Genomic DNA, 22,853 nt, shown 5'->3' with positions numbered 1-22,853 from the left:
CAGAGAAGGAGAGAGAAGAGTCAAAAATGACCCCAAGGATTCGAGCTGAGGAGACAGGGAGAATGAGAGAGCCATCAACAGAAATAGAAAACGGGGGGAGGTGGGTTTGGGGGGGAAAAATGAGAAGCTCGGTTTTGTCATATTTAATTTCAGGTGGCATTGAGATATCCAGACAGCAATGTCAGACAGCACGCTGAAACTTTGGTTTGGATGCAAGGTGAGATATCAGGGGTAGAAAGGTAGATTTGGGAGTCATCAGCATAGAGATGGTAGGAAAAGCCATGGGATGAGATTAATGAACCAAGGGAAGAAGTGTAGATAGAAAAGAGGAGGGGACCAAAAACAGAACCCTGAGGTAGCCCGACAGGCAGAGGGATAGAAGTAGAAGAGGATCCACCAGAGTGAACACTAAAGGTGCGGAGGGAGTAGGTAGGAAGGAGAACCAGGAAAGGACAGAGCCCTGGAATCCAAGTGAGGACATAACAACTGGCATGCAGACGCCTGAACAGTAAGACCTACAATTTCAAGGACCGTTGAAGTGCTGCTTTCCAGCCTACGGTCTTGTATATCCTTCAGGGCAACTCCTCCTTCCACAGGGAGGGTAGTTCTCTTTGTCACCGCAGTGACTAGGGCATCTACTTTAGGCATTGCAAGGCGAGCCAACATGCTCCCTCACGCAGAGGGTATAATTGCCCCATAGCCCTGGAAAATTCAAAGGTCCCGCGGGGTCAGCCCACTGAGTGGAAATAAGCTCTTGGATGGAGTCATGCAAAGAAAAGGCTCGAGAAGGCTTTTTGTACTAGCCATCCCAGGATTCACAGAGGAGGCCGTGCCACTGTCAGGCTCTTCAATAGAAAGGACCTGTAGGGCATCTGAAATAAGCGCTGGCAGCTCATGGTGGAAATCCTCACCGCGGAGGGATCATCCAGATCCTGTGGTAATTCTGCACCTGACTCTGGCTCCTCAGACCACGAAGGCCTGCCAGAACTCTCCGAATCCTCACAGCCCGATCACGGAGGGGGGGGGGGGGGGGAGAGGAGGTGCACCACAATCTGAAGGGGAATTAGCCCTTCTACGCTTTTTCTTTATGCCAATTATCAGGGAAAATAGCCTCAGTGGCAGTCCCAGGCCAGAATCCACCGGGGGGACAATAGAAAGGGCCTCAGACGACCCTTGAGGGAGAGCTCTTTTCAGCATGTATTCTTTTATGCCATAACAACACAAACTCAGGGGAGAAGAACTCGCCCTGGGCAACCCAGATCCGTCTGGGGCTAGCCGCTCCCTGAATAGCCTCAATTCGAGGTCCCCCCCACCCCCCCCCCGGGCTCAGGGCTCTCCGTCTCTACGGAGGGCCGCGCCATGCGGAGAATCAAAATGGCGTCCGCTGCCAGCTCTGAGCAGGAAGAATCATCGCTCGCCATGCTCGGGCTGGCTCTTACACCTGTACAGCATGATTTACAGAGCCCGCTGCTGATTTGCGTTTGCATCACCGGGAACAGCGCTTTACATTCTCTGCCAGCCAATCGCCGAAAAACTGCGGGGAAATTCAAAATGGCGGTTTCGCGCCAAAAACCCCCCGGATACTCGGGCCCACCCGGAGGAGTTAGAAAACACGCTTACCTCACCGGGACCGAGTATCACAGCTCCGGTCCCATAGAAGAATCAAAGGAAAACTCTTCCATTTTTTTTAAAACGCTGTGAGGAAGCAGAGGTAATAAGAACCTCCGGAGGCTCAGATGAGTGGGAAAGGCAGGGAAAGGCGAACCAATGTGGCCTGCATCCACTGAGTGGGAAAGGACAAGGAAAAGCAAGCTAATATGTCCCACATCCACGGAGGCATGGGTAAGGCAGGGAAAGGGTCAACCTATGTGCCTTCAAAGTGAAGCTCTAACACCCCGGCTAACAACTGGCAAGCCAGGAGCCACCCCAGGCAGATTTTTCATGGAGCTCGAAGAAGCTGCAGCCACCTGCTTGGGGAGGTAGAGAATACTGAAGAGGATGGAGCTGGGCTGGCTATGAGGCACTGTGAAAAGTTGATGAGTGCTCTCTATCTCCCCCTGCTGGTGATGGACACAACCCATACGTAATGGCTTCATCTGCTTGATGACAAGGAAATGTGACTTCAAGTGACCCCTACCACCTGTATTCCTTGAACCAGGGCCCTGCAATCCATAAAACTAGATCTAAAATATCTAACCACGTCTCACCTCTTAAAACCAGTTGCTCTATGAAGCAGTAATTTGTCATTTAGAAATTTTATTTCCCTAGCATGCCCCACTAAGATATTCCCCCAATCAATACTAAGTAAATGAAAGACATTATTCTATTGTTTTTTTGTAATTTAGATTTTAAGTTTTTCACAGTACAGTAGAAAATACGAAGACAACTTTTGCAAAGTCCAATAATCAGACAGAACAACAATCCCTTTTCAGATATCTCCTTAAATCAATTGTTAATTTTATTAGTCTGTCTAATCTATAAACATTTTAGCATTTCATCATCCTGGCTAGGCAAAAAGTTTGTTTCCTTTATTACATTCATTCCCATCTTGCAAGCAAGTTCTATCCACAGAGGGCAGTTTGCTACTGAATTACCTTTGACTCTGCCACCTACAGTGCTATCCCACCCAAATCAATCTGTCCTGCCATTGCCATATATTTTGTATACTGGCTTGACGAGTACCATACAGATTCTCTATGAAATTCCTTATTATGACTATCTTATTTAACGCTACACAAATTTTAACTCTAATCTTTTTTATGGCATGCATATATACATTTTTTAAATCCCTATTCAGCACCTGTTTGTTAGCAATGGATTCAGTTAAACTGGAAGCAATCATATTTGCTCTTCATTTCAATCCATCTACGTGCCTCAAATTTTACTTCACTTTTTATATTGGGACACTCTGGCCTCTTAACAGTATCCTTCAAAACCAGTCACATGACAGCTAAATGATTTCAAGTGAGAGCTGGTCTTCCCCCATAATGTAACAAACATAAATGTGTGGTTTGCTCCCAGACAAGAATAGCCCAATGGTTAAGCACAGAGATGAGAACCAGAAAAAAGTTAAAATCCCACTGCTGCTCCTTGGGCAAGTCATTAACCCGACATTTTTTTCACGTACAAAACAGATTGTAAGCCCTCTGGAGACACATTTTATAAACAGGAAATTAGGAAACAACTTGAATCAAATCGTGTAGCTCTTTGCCCCCCCCCCCCCCCCAACCACACCCAACCAGAAGATCCTTCCATAACTGTACGAATATTTTGGAAAAATGCTACAAGAATTGAGGACTGGTATTACAATTTCATCTAATTGGTTTTCTTCTACCAATTACCAGCAAATTCTATTTTTGCTAGAATTAGCTGTAACAAAGAAGCTTTTCTGACCAAAACCAAATCAAAGTGAACCAACTAACCTCTATAGATAGGAAAATGCTTACTTGCCTTGAGCTACAAAAAAGTATGCTAAATCCCATATCCCTTTCCTTCCCACAAAAACAACTCTCTCAAACATCAGAGAAAGTTTTGCAAAAACACCTGAAGCAAATCACCAAGAGAATTTAACAGCCCTACTTGACAAGTCCTGCCTTTTATGGTGCACATATTTGGTTACCTTTAATGCGTTGATCACCGTTTCTATGTGTGTTTTGACAGCCTCGTGCGAGAACTCAGAGCTGGCAGGGTGCACATGCTTTCAAGTGCCAAGTAACGGAGGTTAGTCTCTCTGTGTTGTAGAAACTGGCCCAGCTGCGTTGCAAGCTCGAACCAATAGGTTGGGGCACTGCATATCAATGGTTTGGGGGGGTGGGGGGGGGAGAGAGAAAAAAACAAACAAACATACCATAAGCGGCTCACTCTGGGAATGAGTGATCTTATTCGTTCTGTGAAAATCAGAGATCTGAACACATGCAAGGGTGCCTTTATCACAGATAGCAGGTATGCAACTGGTAGCCAGCTACCAAAGATTCCTCCTATATTAGCATCTGGAGGATTATTAAATCTGTATGGTACAAAACCTAACACTGTCTCTTGTACGGAGATTCTGCAGAAATGGGCAACATTTCTGAAGGCAAGCCACACAGTTCACAGGAAAATACCAATGTTCTATAGCAGATCAGACATTTCCACAGATCTAACATTTTAGTATCATATATAACATCTGTGTGTGCCCCAAACAGTAAGAATTATACAGAAAAATGAACTGCAGCTATCAGAAAAATATGAAAATCACATCAATCTAGGACCACAGACCATCACTCCGATACAATGAAGTAAGACGTGGCCAACAAAAATTATATCTTACATGATAATTTCCTTTCCTTAGTCCTAGCAGATGAATCAAGAGACTTGTGGGTTGTGACCATCTACCAGCAGGATGGGAGAACTCCAGTTTGTAACCCTGTTTTATTAGTTCCAAGACATAGTGGTCTGAGGGTAAATTTTGGTTCACTCACAGAACCTGGAGGGCGATGTCCTGCTATTATGAAACCCAAGGAGTGAACATAGACCCCATCATTAGGAGGTGCAGGAGGCATTAGTAGACCTGAGTTTGAAGCAGAGTTCTTTTCGTCAGTATGACAGAAGGCTTGTCTTTGTTGAAAGTGGGAACCCTGAAAGTTAAGATTTGCCTGCATCTGTAGCACTTGGCCTCATGAAACCTAAGATGAGACAGAGGATTTAAGAGAATCTTTAGGCTTCTCCTCTGGCAATCTCTGAGACTTGGATTCCCCTAGGTCTTTAACCAACTTCTCTAGATTTCTCCAAACCAAAAGTACCTCTAAAAAAAGGTATCTTGCTAAATGTGACTTAGAAGGCTGATGCGGCTGTGCACTAGAACTAGCTGGCATGACTGACTGACTGCTAGAGCTAGATGGAGTAGAACATGGTTGTTTGTACCACTGTGCACTACTGATGGTAAGCTGCAGTGAGACTTGAACTAGCAACCTCTGGATCTCTGTGCTCACTCTCAGCTGGTTGCTTTAACCATTAAGCTATTTCTCTACACTGCCCCTGTATAAGTGGTTGGTGAGACCCCACCTGGAGTATTGTGTTCAGTTTTGGAGGCCGTATCTTGCTAAGGATGTAAAAGAATTGAAGCGGTGCAAAGAAAAGCTATGAGAATGGTATGGGATTTGCGTTACAAGACATATGAGGAGCGACTTGCTGATCTGAACATGTATACCTTGGAGGAAAGGACAAACAGGGGTGATATGATACAGACGTTCAAATATTTGAAAGGTATTAATCCGCAAATGAACCTTTTCCGGAGATGGGAAGGCAGTAGAACTAGAGGACATGAAATGAGACTGAAGGGGGGCAGACTCAAGAAAAATGTCAGGAAGTACTTTTTCACAGAGAGAGTGGTGGATGCTTGGAATGCCCTCCCGTAGGAGGTGGTGGAGATGAAAACGGTAACAGAATTCAAAAATGTGTGGGATAAACAAAGGAATCCTGTTCAGAAGTTTAGCGGAGATTAGGTGGAAGAGCCGGCGGTGGGGAGGGCTGGTGGCTGAGAGGCGGGGCTAGTGCTGGGCAGACTTCTACGGTCTGTGCCGTGAGGATGGCAGATACTAATCAAGGCCAGGTATACACAAAGGTAGCACATATGAGTTATCTTGTTGGGCAGACTGGATGGACCGTGCAGGTCTTTCTCTGTCGTCATCTACTATGTTACTATGAAGTAGCTCTGTAATATCACTAGCTGTCCAATACAATAAAAGGTACACAGAGCTAGTGGTGGCTGGAGCTGGTATGCAATAGTTTGAGAATGTAAGTGCACAATACCAGAGAGCAGAACGTCTGTGGGAAAAGCAACACAGCTAACCTTTAGCATTGTAGCTTAGTGTTAGCTGTCCAAGACATGCAATGAACTGCTTGTCAAAGCAAGCATATAGGAGAGTGAAGTAAAATAAGCCCCTTCGACACAGAGCTGAGCTCAACAGTTGCTAATATGTACAAACCAACCTTGAACCTGTGGCCTTCAGGTTGAAAGCCAACCACCTTCCAGATAAACTATTCTGCTTTTCAAAGCACTGTAAACACTGCACCTAGAAGATGTTCTCACTGTTCTATGGTTGACAAGGAGAGACATGGGAACAGTGCTCTAGTCTCAGGAAAAAAAAAAACCCCAAAAATCAAAGATGTAAAATTCTCACAGAAACATGGAGCCAACAGCACTAAGCCTGACTCCATATTAAACTCCTTTGTACAGATGCTGAAAGGAATACTTGGTACTGCCAATATAATAGAGTTCTGGTAACAAAAAACAAAATTCCACAATGAAGTGAGGGAAGCTTTCAGGGTTTTATTTTTTTTTTTAAGTACCAAGGGGACTCCAAGCTCTCTAAATGAAAAGTATAGAAGAACTGAACGCTAAATAGACCCTTTTAGAAGACCTAACACTATGGTGCGTTGCCCTGCTGCTTGTTCGCTGCTCCCACACTAGAAACAGCATTTAACCAACTCTGGAACTGTAAGTAAAATCTTAACTGACCACAGGCAGCGTGGTCGTCTTTGGTGACTGCTGCCACCAATGAATCCACTTTAGGCAAATGTAGTTTTTTCCAACTCAGGTGTGGAAACAGGATAAAGACGTGACACAGTCTTCGTCACCCAAACAGTAGTGTCCAGGATGACCAATGAGCAGTGATTTCCTGCATAACCTCATGCACTGGAAAAGACTTAGGCAGTCTTCTAGCGCTCAACATTTTAGAATTAGCAGGCATAGTAGGGTCAGAAGAAATATTAAGACCCTGGACAGCCTTAGTTATAAAGGAAGGCAACTCTTTCTTATGAAACACCAGCATTATGGTGGGATCATCAAATTTGTAAATAGCATTCCCTCCTCCAATTCCTCCTGCATCTGTGCAGAGACTACCCTGACATGACTCCCTAGATTGAGAGGGAGAAGTGGGAGCAATAGACCCTACTTCTGAGCTGGAGTGCAACGGTCTCCCCTTCAGAGCAAGGTCCTTAAGTGGAGAAACTGAGGCAGGGAAGCAAGCCAGAAATCTCCAAAGTCTGAGCTAAAGGAACTGTCAGTTTCCCTACAACCTTCAACATATAGGCATTATGTAGCGGTAGAATGAAACGGGGTGAAAAATTTCAGAAGACCTCCACCCCCAGAAAACCCCCTGGAGCGGCCGATATCTGTGTAAGGACTGCAGAAACAGTGGCGGGTAAAGAAGCCACCAGCAGTGCTGCTCCCGAATCACACCACTGTAAAATGGCTGCCAGATCACTTTCAGCACCATGAGAATAGGCCTGTGACTCTCCCGTGCAGGAAACTAATAAAGCCTCCCCAAACACCCAGACATTGCCCCGATGCTACTCTCCACTTCCCACAGTGGGAGCAGCATTTGATAACTTTGGAAGCCATTACAAAGAAAACAAAAATAAAACTGCTACTGACTGGAGTTGAAAGATAATTTAAAGATAAACTCACCCTGGGAGAGCCATCCGTCAGGAGTCCTGCCTGTCATACTCAGTGCTGCTGGAAGCAAACTCACACCTTCTCCACTACTAAGCTCTCTTTACTGGCCAAAACCAGTATCTCCCCTGCAGCCAAGACAGTGGGCTTGAATTATGCACCAATTATTTTTCAGTGAGGAAGGAGAATAGAGGAAGGGCTAGAGGGGGGATGGACCTGGTATCACCAGGTGTACCCCCTAAAAGCCAGCATCACTCAGCCACACACTGCAAAGCTCCACTGAACTGAGAACCCCAGAACAGGAGCCACCATCAGATGAGACCAGGAGTTTGTGAGAGACCAGCCATCCGCTTGCTCGAGATAGAGATTACTGACCAAGGAGCACTCCGCCCTATAAGACAGTTCAGTTCAGCACTCTCTTCACCTGCTGGTAGATGGTCACAACCACGTTTTGGGTTTCACCTACTACGGACTCTAAGGAACTCCTGTTTGAAAGCTGTCCTACTGGAGTGCTTCAAAAATATTATATATATATTTTTTTCTAAGCTCAGAGAGATGGCTCACCTGTCATGATGGATAATTAAGCTTATGGCTTCAAACAGGACAGCATTCTTTGCATTAGAGTGTTGCACTTTTTTGGATTTGGGGGGCTCCTGAGCTTTATTCAAGATGGTCTCAAGGCACTCAGTGAGGCGGCCACGTACCGCAGGGTCCTCTGTAACAGGGAGATGGGGGTGGGGTAGGAGGACATGGAGAGATTAAAAAAAAAGTGACCACCATCATCACCTGAAAACTAATTATACATTGTGCTTTTTTGCATGAAGCAAATAAGTGCTGATAAACTCAAAACTTGGCAAAGTAATTCCAGTAATATGAATCAAGAGGTACAGAGTTGAGTATTCCCCATCTCTCAGGAGCAGCTAACAGACCAAGATGTGGACTGAATAGAACAAAGTATATACTGGGGCATACAGAACAGAAGAAACCAATTCTTCTTCTTTGAGATTCATGCTCCTAGTTATGTGCCACTACCAGTTTACCCTTAAAGCAAGTACAATTTTGAAGGACACACCAGTGTTTTCTTAAGAATTTTTAGTGTCAGTTGCCATGTGAGAACACTGAATAGTACATACTAATTCAGACTCATTGTTAAGCTTCTTGTTTGCTAGGTGACTTTATTGTTTCAGGCCCTTCTGTATGCATAACCTCCCTCTGAATCTGTTACTCATTTTTTTGCTTGCATTTTGAAATCTTTTCAGGTGGTACACAACCTTCTTAATCTTAAAAACTGTCATTTGTAAATATCCTTTATACCAGTGGTTTTCAACCCAGTCTTCAGGGATCACCTAATCTAATCTGCAGTTTATATACCAAACAAATCTCAGCTGGAGGTTTGATGTGGTTTAAAGAGTAGAAGTTACTCAGAAGCAGAAGAACAGAGACACAAACTAAGAATTACAGGAAGCAGAGGTTTCAGAATTACATAGCCACAAGAGATGGATACTAGGGTATATAGGACAACGATTTAGAATGTCAAAGAGCAAAGTCTTCACTTTCTTTCACAGTCTCATGTAGTTTGATTCTTTTCGGATTGCGATGGGAAAGGAATTCCATTCACTAATGGCATGGTGGAAGAACAGAGTTTACCTGACATTTGAATCTTATATTATTCAAAGCCAGGTATTTCAGTAGCATACTGTCACCCAGCCTATTCGATTTGTAGTAGCATTGAGAGAACAGTTGGATTCAGCAGTCTGGAAGAATTCCCGTGAAGAGCTTGGAATACAAAGCAGATTGATTTGAAGGCAATTCGTGCCCGGATGCGTAGCCAGTACAAGTTTCTCAGGTGGCCGGAGACGTTTTTGAAGTTCCTTAATCGGAAAAATCAGCCGCATCATTGTGTTCTGAATAAGCTGTAATTTAGTGAACAGTTTGTTACTTAAGCCGATATATAAGGAATTACAGTAATTTAAGTTAGAAATGATCAGCATCTGGACCAACAATGTGAAATGTGATTTTTGGAAAAAGGAGCATATTAGCCTTAGTTGGCGCATTTGAAAGAGGGATTTCTTCCAGACTAGACTGATTTGAGCCTTGAAGCTTAGAGAAGAGTCTAATTTGATACCTAGGACCCTTGACTCTTTGGCTACTTTTAAGGTAGTAGGTTAGGTGGAATGTCAGTCATAATAATTTGTCCTGGTCTGGTTCAGTTGGAGCATGTGATCTGAGACCCATTTATGGATTTTGCTCATAGCTCAGACAACTCTTTTCAGATGTGTCATGAAGTGTAGGTCTTACTGGTATTAGCATTAGGATATTGTCTACATATGACAGTATGCGCTCGCCATTACCCAGAGCATAGTAGCATAGTAACATAGTAAATGACGGCAGTCCATCCAGTCTGCCCAACAAGATAAACTCATTTTACATGGTATGCAATACTTTATTTGCATACCTCAGTTTGATTTGTCCCTGCCTTTCTCAGGGCACAGACCGTAAAAGTCTGTCCAGCACTGTTCCTGTTGGAGAACCATATAGGCTTCCTGTTTCTCTTGTTTTTGTTTACTTTCCTTGCGTAAAGATCAGTCACCATATTTATAGCAGCCTTCAGCTTTGACCACTGATGTTCCACTTCTCCTAAGCCTTCCCACTCCAACAGCTCCTTTTTCAGGTATTCCCCCATTTTATCAAAATCAGTACGCCTGAAATCCAGTACTTCGAGTTTTGTGCGTCCATACTCCGCCTTCACCCTTATATCAAACCGTATCGTGTGATGATCACTATTACATTGGTGGGCACCCACCCAGATATTAGAAACACTTCCTCCATTCGTGAGCACTAGATCCAGCACTGACCCTTTCCTTGTGGGTTCCATCACCATTTGTCTGAGGCAAGGCACTTTGACAGGCATCCACAATCCCCCTACTTCTTTCCAATCCCGCAGACGGGACGTTTCAATCCACATCAGACAAGTTGAAATCTCCTAACAGTAGCACCTCCCCTTTCATACCAATCTTTTGAATATCCTCTATCAGATCCTTGTCTAGCTTCCCCATTTGTGCCGGAGGTCTGTAGATACCCCCGTGTGGATGCAGGTTCCATCTTCTCTTTCCAGGACGATCTATAAAGCTTCTTCCTTTCCCCAGGAGCCCCGTATTTCAGCCGCTCTGATATTGTCTCTCACATACAGCGCCACTCCTCCACTCCTTTGGCCTTCTCTATCCTTTCTAAAAAGATTATAGCCCGATATAGTCACATCCCATTCATGGGAATCATTGAACCACGTCTCTGTAATCGCAACAATATCCAAGTTTTCTTCAGACATTAGGGCTTGCAAGTCTTGAATCTTTTTACATAGACTACGAGCATTTGTGCTCATTGCTTTCCATCTACATAGTGAGTTTAGGTGGTTTTCTATATTTAGATGACCTTTCCCTCTACCATCAAGTTTATTCTGGGGGTGACTTTCCAAATTCCCTTCTTTCCTTTTGTCACCCCCGCCTTCTAGTTTAAATGTCTAGAAACATACTGTCTGAATTTCTACCCAAGGTTCCTTTTTCCCCATCACAGAAAGATTAGCCCATCATGACAGTACAGCCTGTATGGGAGAGGGAGCTTGTGAACAGATTGAATAGCATGGGTGATAACAGGGAGCCCTGAAGCACGCTGCAGGTGGGTGTCCAGTTTTCTTGACATTACACCCACTTTCCAGACTGTACAGGATCTATTTTTCAGGAAGTCTTTGGACCAGCTTAGTATTGAACCAGATAGTCCCAGGTCACTAAGTCTACACAGCAATAGGTTATGCTCAACAGAATCAAAGGGTGCAGAAACATCACACTGAAGTAAAATAATCTGTTTATCCTTACCAGATAATCCCTGACAGTAAAAGTTAGCACACCCCACCCCAATTAAATAGAAATATGTGTTTTAAAAGGTTAAAAAAATTCCAAAAAATACTTTTCATAAAATGTCTATGATGGAGTAAAAATAGCACGCTAGTCATCTAAATTTCAGTTCTAAGGCTTTTTTCTCCACCTTGGTTCCTTCTGCTTTGTCTGCACTGTTTGTAGATTTACATTGATGAGTATGTGTTTTGGTTAAGAGATTTGCATACCGAGAAGGCAGTGCATGCAAATTTCACACATATTCATTATGAATATCCTGAAAACCTGACTGGCCTGGTGGACCCTGAGGATTAGGTTGAAAACCACTGCTTTAAACTGTGTACATGGGAAGCTTGTTCCCATCAGTGAACGTCCTTAAAACTGTAGTCTCAATACAATCACTCTTCGTTTTGATAATATCTAAAGGATATTTTGGAACCACCACAAGTCATTTGAAGTTTTAGATGCCACTATTCAGCCACTGAAAAACTGTCAAATTGCTGATGGATCCCCTGCCATGAAAAAAATCTCTTCCACAGAAAGGCATAGGCACAGAAAGTGAGAATTAAGGTCTCTTCAAAATGACACAGTCGTTATCTGGGGCCATGGTAGCTCCCATAGCAATATCTTAATCTGCTGATAAAGCCTGCCATAAAATTTGTAAGTTTTTGTTGAAGGTTAAGCCAGCTAACCACATGATAAAATCAGCAGAACTGTGTGTGGATCTTATTGAGGACCGATTGGATCGCAGAAAGAGCATCTTGTGGAATGCTCATATAAAGGGATTTCATGTCTGATGGAGTTTGGTTTTGTGGGTTAACTGGCACTAGGACTGTTTATATTTTTCAGTATACCCTGTAAGGTTATTTTTCTTTTTCTGAGAAGATGGGCAGGGCTCTTCTACTAGTCTTCCTCCCTTTTTTTTCCTCCCTATTTGTTTTTCATGTCTGATGCAGATTCAGTTTCATAAATGTGTCAACTTAACTATGATTTGAACATTTTTTGTGTGTTTTTTCCTTTATATTTCTTCCTCTGTCTCCTGTGTTTTAGGTGGTCTTACTCTGTTTATTGTTTGGATTATAAAATGCTACTAACACAGGTGACCCTTGCTAAAACATGTGAAGCTGCTGAACTAAAGTAACATTAGACTTGCGAGTTCTATACCTGCTTGGTAACTGATAAAGGGCTTTGTTTTACTCAGTCAGCCTCTTGGTCGATTTCTGCTCCTCTGGAGTCCCTAATGACATTTACAGCTGCAGTGCCTCTGGTGTACTCTCCATCACTTACAAAACTAATCAGCACCTGCAAATTAGATGCATCTTAAGTCCATCAACAGGTCCTGCTTACTACACATCACCACCATACATTGGCTACATATTAATGCCAAATACTTTTCAGACTTAAGTTTGCTTTGTGCTTTTATAGAGAACACTGCATGGGTTTGGTACTAATATTTATAAAATATTAAAACAAAAAAAACATTCTTTTTGTAGCAGATCTAAACATCAGCTACAAGAGGTTACTACTCACATTCGTTTTCACTTTAAACTCCATAAACCAAGAAATAAACACACGTTTGCATTCTAAACAGGTGTCATTTGAAATAGCAATAAATTCCTGTTGACAATCACCTATTCTCAATGAATTAATTTACCTGTGCCTGAAAAGCATGTTTTATGCTTATTCTGTATCACCTTCTGCAAACAACAGTGCTGTTTACAATAGACTAAGCATACACAAAAGGGAGATAAAGTCAAAGATGAACAAATAAAAATTAACCAAGGGGTCCTTTTACAAAGGCACAGGAAAAAGTGGCCTTAGCACATTACATACCTTTGCTTTATTCAGTTGCTCCCTCCCATCCAACCCAGCCATTCCAGCTGTACACCATGAAGCGCAGATGGTACCTGGGGATCAGAATCCCATAGGACTCTTGTGCAGGTGGACAATTCTGCTGCAGTACCATCTGTCTCTTCCAGGCCAATGATTCAACCTAAGTCTTCCATATTAAGCAGATTGGGAACCTGTGTCCACCAGATTACGAGAGTATAAAATTGAATATGTTAAAATGGGGGGTGGGCGGAACAAGACACTTTTTTAGAATGGTTAGAAGTCTCACAATGCCACTTTTGCTCTAAGGTGAAAGGGAGGAATATGTACAAATTGATAAAGATACAGCTGAATTGCTTACATTTCTGTTCTGTGTTCACAGCTGAAGGGTCAGCAGGAGGACTGCAGAAGACAAAAGCAAATAGGAATGGTGAGGTGGTAGTCCCTCAACGATTTTCAGAGGACTGTGTTTTTGAAGAGCTGGCTAAACTAAAGGTGGACAAAGCGATAGAGCTGGATGGCACACATCCAGGGTACTAAGGGAAGTTCTAGTGGTTCTGCTGGCTGAGCTTTTTCCATGCTTTTCTAGAGTGAGGAGTGGTCCCAGAGGACTGGAGAAGAGTAGATGATGTGCCTTCTCCACAAGAGAGAAATTAAGGAAGAGGTTTGGAACTATAGGCTGATGAGTCTGACTTCTAAAGAAAACACATAAAATAGTAAAGGTTTTGGAATCAATGAATTACAGGACCCAAGGCAACATGGTTTCACTAGAGGCACGTCTTGTTAGACAAATCTGATTAATTTCTTTGACTAGGTGACCAGAAATTTGGATCAAGGGAGAGTGCTAGATTTGGTGTATTTGTATTTTAGCAAAGAGACACGGTTCCGAATAAACTAGTAAATAAACTGAGTGCCCTCAGTGTGGCCCTAAAGTAACTGGGTAAGAACTGGAAAGCGACAGAGAGTAGTGGTAAAGGAGCTCATTCTGAGGGAAGGGATGTTACCAGTAGTGTGCCACAAGGTTCAGTTCCTGGGTAGGTTCTTTAACGTTTTTGAAAGCGATTAATGCTGAAAGGCTGTCTGGTAAGTTTTCCCTCTTTGTGGATGATACCAAAATCTGCAATAGGGTAGACACCTCTGATGGTGTGGATAACAAGAGGAAGGACTTAGTGAAGTTAGAGGAATGGTCTGGAACTTGACAGCTAAGATTTAATGCTAAAAAAACTTTTGTGTACGAAAGAGAAGCAGAACTTGGGTGTGAACATTTGTGATCTTAAAGTGGTAAAACAGGTAGAAAAGGTGATGGCAAAATCTAGAAGGATGCTTACATGTATAGGGAGGAGAATGGGCAGTAGGACCACCAAGGTAATCATACCCCTGTATAAGTTGCTGGTAATACCTCACTTAGAATACTGCGTACAATTCTGGAGACCGTACTTTGAAAAAGATACAAACAGGATTAAGTTGGTCCAGAGAGCAGCTACTAAAATGGTCAGTCAAAATGGTCTTTGTCAAAAGCATATGGGGAAACTTAAAGATCTCAATACATATATTTTGGAAGAAAGGGGGAGAAGGGAGATATGATAAAGATATTTAAATACCTATGTGGCATAAATGCATAGGAGGAAAGTCTCTCAACTGAAAGGAAGATCTGAAATAAGGGGGCATAGACTACTACTACTACTACTATAAATCATTTCTATAGCGATAGACTCTGAAGTAACCTGAGGAAATTTCACAGAAAGTGTGGTGAATTCATGAGACAGCCTCCTGGTGGAAGTGGTAGCTACAAATACAATATCTGAAATCAAGAGAGCTTGGAACAAGTACATAGGATCTCTAAGGAGTAGATGGAATGGATGGGCAGACATTTTTCTTTGTTTCTATATGCTAAGGTCACTTTCTACCACAACACTAAAATAGCCAAATTTCCATTTTATTTTATTAATCACCACATGATGTTGACATTAGCATGTGAGCAGTTACCAACACCTATTTGTAGAGATTAAGGGTTCATTTGTAAAAAAAAAAAAAAAAAAAAAAAATGGCACTGCATTGTTAGACATTCATACAATAAGTGCAAGAATCAAACAAACACGCTAAAAAAAAAACAGTTCAGCTGGAAACAAATTATACACCCAATGTATAATGGACAATAAAAGATTCTCATTGAACAACCAAGCAGAACTCAACTACAGATCTAAATATGCTGCCATAGAGAGACACATTTCCCAAGGAATTGCTAATAGTCACTTGATTTATATTATGCCTTTTACCCATACAGCATTCCTACATAAATTTACATAATGGTGCTCAGAAACCCGACCACAGAAACCTCCAGGACAGTGGTTCTCAAACCTGGTTCTGGTAGCACCTCAGACATCAGGTTTTCAATGAATGTTCATGAGATAGATTTGCATGCAGTGAAGCACGTGAATGCAAATCTGTCATGAATATTCATTGTGCATATCCTGAAAACTGGGGTGCCTCCAGGACCAGGTTTGGAAACCACTATTCCAGGAGGAATAATTAGCAATCAAAGGGGGCGAGGAAATAAGAAAAAAAACCCATTATCAAATTATGTACTGGAATGCAAAGAGATCTAGGAAAACGGAAAAGCCATGCCTCAGATCATGCAGATCACTGGCATGGTGACCAGATTAAGCGAGATGGGAATTACAAGCAAGGTCTTTAATTGGTTCATAGCATTTATGAAAAATACACCTATGTTAGAAAAAATGGGTAATCTAGTTTTTGGCCATCAACCTGTGGGGTCCCACAAGAATCTCCGTCACCTTTGCTGTTTAATGTATACTTGAGTTCTCTGGTTAGATATTTGCCTGAACAAAATATTTTTTTCCATTATCCTACCCAGAATAAAGCACTTTTGAAGATACTCTGCTTTACGTGAAGTGTTATTTTACCACAGTAAATAACATCTACTCATTCTACACCACTCAGGATTTTGTAGGTCTCAATCATATCTCCCCTCAGCTGTCTTTTCCACGCTGAAGATCCCTAACCTCTTTAGCCTTTCCTCATACGTGAGGAGTTTCATCCCCTTTATCATTTTGGTCGCTCTTTGAACCTTTTCTAATTCTGCTATATCTTTTTTTAAGATACAGCGAAGAGAACTGAATGCAAAACTCAAGGTGAGGTTGCACCATGGAGTGATACAGAGGTATTTAACCCTACTCTCTTTTTTCTGTCCAATAACCAATTCATAATCCACACCAGAACCTTGCCTCCACTCAGACTCTCTAATTTTCTCAGGAGTCTTTCACGAGCTTTCTGCCCCAGCTCCCATTCCCCAAGATCCAGCCTATCGTAGCTGAGAAAATCTACCTGAACTCTCGTTGCCACTTACAAAGACATGACAAGACCAGGTAGTTTGCTTCTGCCCAGTGATAAAGGGCTGCTGCTTCCAGGGCTACTAACTGACTTATGGTGTTTACCTGCTTGTTGATATAAGCTACTGCCACTCTCTTCGTGGTCGGCTTTTCAATCAAAGTCCCTTCTGTCATTGACTAAATCTATTCCTCTAGTATTGAGAAACTTGCATTGGTTGCTATTTTGAGCTCGTCTTGTATTATTGCTTGTATGGTATTTAAAGTCTCACATGGTGGTTATTCCATTTTTCATATTCATTTATTAACACCTTCTGCTCTTTAGACCCGTTCCCCTTCTTCTTGGCTAAAAATCCCAGAATTTCAACTCCTACCACAGATTCTCTCTAGTTAACGCTAGCCTGTCATCTGGACAGATTTCAAGTTCTCGGAAATTTGCTGTAGTGTCGCCCATCCTGAAGAAACCCATGCTTGATCCCCAAGTCCTAGCAAATTACCAACCTGTTTTCAAATCTATGCTTTCTGTTTAAGATTTTAGAGAAGATGATATATTTACAATTATCCTCATTCTCTGATAAAACTCCAGCTCTTCATCCTAGACAATCTGGTTTTAGGGCCCACCATAGCATGGAAACTGTTTTAACAGCTATTTTCTCTGAAATATATGCTCATTTGGAAAAACAAAGTAGTAGTAGCCATTTCTTTAGATCTCTGCTGCATCTGACCTGGTTATCATAATTTATTACTCTCACAACTCTCCTCTCTTGGCATTTCTGGAGTATTTCTCACTTGGTTCCAATCTTTTCTTGTTGGCCGGGTCTATGAGGTTGTAACTCCTAACTCATCTGCTGCACCGCACTCTAACATGTGGTGTCCCCCAGGACTCAATATTGTCCCCTCTTCTTTTCAATATGTTCTTAAGCCCACTTGCTGCTCTTATACAACCAACTAGTATTTCTGTCCATTTTTATGGAAAATGATATCCTTTTAACTTTATCCCACAAGTTTCATCAGGCCATGAGGTAGATGACAGGCTGCCCCAACCGGTCCAGGAGGACATGAAAAAGAACATAAGAACATAAAAGTAGCCGTGGAGGGGCATAATCGAACGCCTATCTCCAAGGGCGTCTATGTCCGAAAACGGGTACGTGAAGAGGCGGAACAGACCGTATTTTCGAAAAAATGAACGTTTTTCAGCTGGGCGTTTTTTTTTTTAGCGATAATGGAAACTAAAAACGCCTAGCTCAAAAACGTCCTAATCCGAGCCATTTGGTGGTGGGAGGGGCTACGATTCATAATACATTCGCCCCCCTGACATGCCAGGACACCAACTGGGCACCCTAGAGGTCAGTGCGGTGGACTTCAGACAACGCTCCCACATGCATAGCTCCCTTACCACGGGTGCTGAGCACCCAACCCCCTCCCCCAAAACCCACTACCCACAAATGTACAACACTACCATAGCTCTTAGGGGTGAAGGGGGCACCTACATGTGGGTACAGTGGGTTTTGGAGGCCTCCCATTTACCAGCACAAGTGTTACAGGTAGGGGGGATGGGCATGGGTCCACCTGGCTGAAGTGCACTGCGGTAACCACTAAAAGTGCTCCAGGGACCTGCATACACGCAGGCCTCTAGGACTTGTTGCTGCTATATAACATTAGCACAGCAGTTGACACCTGAAGACTAATCTCTCCGAAAACGTCCTTTATTGGAATAAGCACGCTTACTCACAGTTAACTGCAGATCAGAGGTTGTGCCCCACTGGCAATGAGTCTCCCTGGTATTGAGATTAGCAGTAGGTCAGAGCTGGCAGAATGGTACAGCCACATCCAAGGTGAGAACTAAGTTCTGTAATGTGGCTAACACGTGAAAGGGATCCAAAACTGGCTTACAAAAATGGCCACTACCTCATGGACTACCGGAAACAAAACATGGCACACTCTGACCCAGTAAGCAGGGGGAAAGCACCATGGGAGTAGAGCATACCAACTACCAACATCGTGAGCATTTGCCACAAGCTAGTGGAATCACGGAGCCCAGTATCCTACACCCACCACAATGCATTGCTGACGTGACTCTGCAGTGCGCACAACAGAAAAGGTGTCACACTCACCCGAGAGCCACATCAGAACCAGGGAAAGGCTGTCACAGGATAGAACACATTCTGCTGTCATGGAGGTGGGTACGGCATTTGAGGCTGGCATAGAGGCTGGAAAAAAAGTTTTTAAAGTGGGTTTTTTTTTGTGGGAGGGGGTTAGTGACCACTGGGGGAGTCTGGGGAGGTCATCCCCGATTCCCTCCAGTGGTCATCTGGTCAGTTGGGGCACTTTTTTGGGACCTGTTCGTGAAAAAAAGGGTCCAAAAAAAGTGACCCAAAATTGCGGTAAAACGCCTTTTATTTCCGATTATCAGCTAAAGACGCCCATCTCTCCTCGGCCGATAACCACGCCCCAGTTCCGCCTTCACCACGCCTCTGACACGCCCCCATCAACTTTGCCCGTTTCCGCAACGGATTGCAGTTGGAAACGCCCAAAATCGGCTTTCGATTATATCGATTTGGGCGCCCACGGGAGAAAGACGCCCATCTCCCGATTTGTGTCGCAATACAGGCGTTTTTCTCTTTCGATTATAAGCAGGATAGTGGGTCAGACCAATGGTCCATCAAGCCTAGTATCCTGTTTTCCAAACAGTGGCCAAGCCAGGTCACAAGTATGCTAGGCCCATTATAAAACTATTTAGATTTGGTCTCAATGGTTTTCACATCACAAATTGGTACACAGCAAAAGTCTGTGGCCCGTTGTTTTTCTGGTGGCTCGACTGTTCCTACCTACTTCTCCATTTTGTTTCTTTGGTACATCCATCTTACCAGTTGATTCCTTTCGGTATTTAGGAGACATCCTAGATTCTCCTCATCTGACTTTATCCTCTTATGTATCATATCTAAAATTAGTTTTTTTGTTCTCCGTCAATTACACACTATATGCCATTATACTGACCAGAATATCTTTCACTCCCTGGTCTTCTTTCTTCTAATCTCAAGATTACATTATTGTAATATCATTAACCTTGGTTGCTACCAAATGAACATTAAGAAATGCCAGTTCATTCAGAATGTAGCTGCTAAGCTGATCTGTTACTCTAAGAAATACGATCAAGTTCTCCCCCCGCCCCCTTTTGCAACACTTTTATTGGTTACCTATTGAACAGTGTATTATATTTAAACTCATATTGACTTTTATGGACTTTAGAGCTGGGACTCCAAACTATCCATTCCCTATTCTCCTGTATGCTTGATTAGTTCCATCAACGATTTTTGCCTGGTACTTCCAGGCCCTAAATCTGCCCAACTTGAATATACTCATCGCCGTGCTTTCTTATTGCCCCTTTTTCTGGAACACTCCCCCTCTGTTTGGGGCCCTTTTACAAAGCAGCGGTAAGGTCAATGCAGGCTTACCGCTCACTAAAAGGGAAGTACCTCCAGGTTACTTCAGCAGCCCGGCGGTAGCTCCCATTCCCAGCACGTGCCATTTCCGGCGCTACAAAACTATTTTTGTGGCCCCGGTGTGTACCCAGCGGTAATTGGGCAGCACGGAAGCCCATACTGTCACCTCAATGGATGGAGGTAAGAGTTCCCACCTGAAACGGGCACACAGCTTCACTTGTCGCACATCCATTTCTTTAAAAAAAAAAAAATCCGGCTTTTACCTGCTGAAGTAAAAGGGGGCCTGTGCTGGTGTTGGCACGTGTTTTTGACGTGCACCAAGGCCCCCTTTTACTGCAGCAGGTAAAAGCCAGATTTGTTTTTTTTTTTTTTGAAGACATGGATGTGCGCCTGTTTCAGGTGAGAGCTCTTACCTCTACTGCTTTGTAAAAGGACCCCTTTTGTTAGGGCTGAACCTTCTTTTAAAAACTTTAAAACTGCATTGAAAAACCTGGTCATACCAACAAGCCTACAACAGAACCTTCTGAGTAGTGTTGTGCTCATGGAGCTTTCACCGACTTTCTCTATCTTCCCATTCCCCTCCATCTCCTAGTCTTTTAGGGTATTTGTTTGATTCTTGCACTTACTGTATGAATGAGGAGCATCTTTCCTGTCTAAAAACAGAGTTCCTTTCTTAATCTTGTTTTGTTTTTATTATTTTATGTACACCGTTCAGGTCTGCTAGTTAGAGTGGTATATTAAATTCTAATAAATAAATAAGTTATCGGTCATCACACTGCAGGTACGTCCTTGGCAGTTCAGAGTGCCTGCTGATAAATTTGGCCGGATCTAGAAACAGGCTGACAACTAGATATCAACTATGTGAATATTCTTTCCTCTGCACCTTCTTCCAGCATGGCTAGAAATACAGGCCACTAAAGAGAGTCATACCAGCTCACCGTGTCTACTGCTGTATAAGGCCTAGTTAACTCTCACAGAGGATGAAACTGCACAACCAATTTGAGATTACCATGTGCCACGAAGCATGGGAGGCTCCCGAGAAGATGGCCCCATCATGAACCAGTCCTGACCAGTCAACATGGAGGATCCAAGTAAAGGAGCTCCCACCACTGCATACCTCAATCATACATGAGTCCCCAGCAGTTAACATGTCCAGGAGCTGTTAGGTTGTCCATAGGGACATACAAGACATCTTATCTATGCATACTATTACCTGCAGGTGGTCAACATAGCCCCATCCAAGATACGCTGGACCTGACCCAAGAGGACTCAATCTGGAGCCACTGCATATAGCTGCTCTGAATAAGAAACCTTTTATTTTATTTTTTTTTAAAGACTCAAATCCTTCTACCATGAAGGTCCCTGAAAGCTGTGCTTTTCTAAATTATGGTGTTACATAAGGACAACCTTCCCATACTGTGCCCTCCCCTCCCACCCCCTATTGGTATTGCAACATCTTATTTTCCACCAGGAAGAGAATATAGAACCAAAACTAGAATCAGATATTACAGCCCGAGATGTCATCTGTAGTTGTCAAATGCTTAGACTATTGCAACTTGCTTCTCACAGGCTTCCCACTAAGCCATCTCTCTCCAATCTGTTCAAAACTCTACTGCACAACTTATATTCCACCAATGTCGCTATGCTCGTATTAGCACTCTCCTCGTCACTTCATTTGCCCTCTATCCATTTCTGCATTCAATTCAAATGCCTCTTATTGACTTACAAGCTCCTCAGTACCTCTTCATTCTTATCTGCTTCTCAGTACCACTCCACTCTTCTCTCCCTATACTCCTTCACAGAAAGTCCTTTCATTGGGTAAATCTCTTATCTGTACTCTTCTACTCCACTGCCAATTCCAGACTCTGTTCCTTTTATCTTGCTGCACCATATGCCTAGAATAGACTGAGCCAGTACATCAAGCTGCATCTCTGGCTGTCTTCAAACCTAGGCTAAAAGCCCTCCTTTTTTAGGCTGCTTTTAACTCCTAACCCCTATTCACTTGTACAGTACCCATGTCACATCATTCCTTTCCTTAGTAATTCTCTTATTCCTTATTTGTCCTGTTTGTCCGTCTTGATTAGATGGTAAGCTTTTTCGAGCAGGGACTGTCTCTTCATGTTCAAATGTATAGTGCGCATACTTCTAGTAGCACTGTAGAAATAAGTAGTAGTAATAGTAGAAGCACTTGGGGGGGGGGGGGGGGAGGTGAAAGAGAAGCATATGACCACCCAGAAATATAGGATCCTCCCACAGAATGATATTTGATGGCCGATTCAAGAGCTACTTGGAGATCAAGTCTTAGAAAATAAAGATCAGATTCTCTCCCCCATGTTAATCATTGATTTCTTTGATTGTATGACCAAAGAACATGTGCGCATGTGCTAGATGTAATCTACTTGGATTTCAGCAAAGTCTTTGATACGGTTCCTCACAAAAGACTCATGAATAAGCTAAGAGGGATGAACTTAGGACCCCAAGTGGTGAACTGGACTGGAAACTGGTTGACTGACAGGTGACAGAGGGTGGTGGTAAATGGAATCCACTCAGAGGAAAGGAGAGTAGTGGAGTGCCTCAGGGATCAGTACTGGGGTCAACTCTGAGCACAGTGCTTGAAAACACATTTCTGGGTTGCTTGTGTTACTGTTCTATTATACATTGTAGTTCTTTTGCTTTTAATTGTATTGTTAACTGTTTGCTCTGCTTGTCAGTTAAAGCTGCATATCAAATCATGAATAAATAAAACATATTTGAGAGAGACACTGCTGAAGGATTAGACAGTTTGTCTTTTTGCAGATGATACAAAGATTGCTAATATAGTGGATAGCCGAAAGGGAGTAGAAACCATGAGAAGAGATCTCCAAACATTAGAAGAATGATCAAAGGTGTGGTAGTTAAAATGTAATCAATA

General features: G+C 42.9%; 1 protein-coding gene across 1 annotated transcript in view; it reads right to left on the bottom strand.

Annotated features, from left to right (window-relative positions):
- AP2A2 (adaptor related protein complex 2 subunit alpha 2) overlaps positions 1–22,853 on the bottom strand; it is a 279,757-nt gene that overhangs the window by 143,773 nt on the left and 113,131 nt on the right. Inside the window, 3 exon segments of the mRNA XM_030201248.1 lie at positions 3,620–3,687; positions 3,690–3,787; positions 8,000–8,150. Coding sequence (XP_030057108.1) covers positions 3,620–3,687; positions 3,690–3,787; positions 8,000–8,150 — 317 coding nt within the window.

This window comes from Microcaecilia unicolor, chromosome 4 (genome assembly GCF_901765095.1).
Source record: "Microcaecilia unicolor chromosome 4, aMicUni1.1, whole genome shotgun sequence".
Lineage (NCBI taxonomy): Eukaryota > Metazoa > Chordata > Amphibia > Gymnophiona > Siphonopidae > Microcaecilia > Microcaecilia unicolor.
The sequence above is the reverse complement of the archived record's forward strand: the minus strand, read 5'-3'. Positions and strand labels throughout refer to the sequence as shown.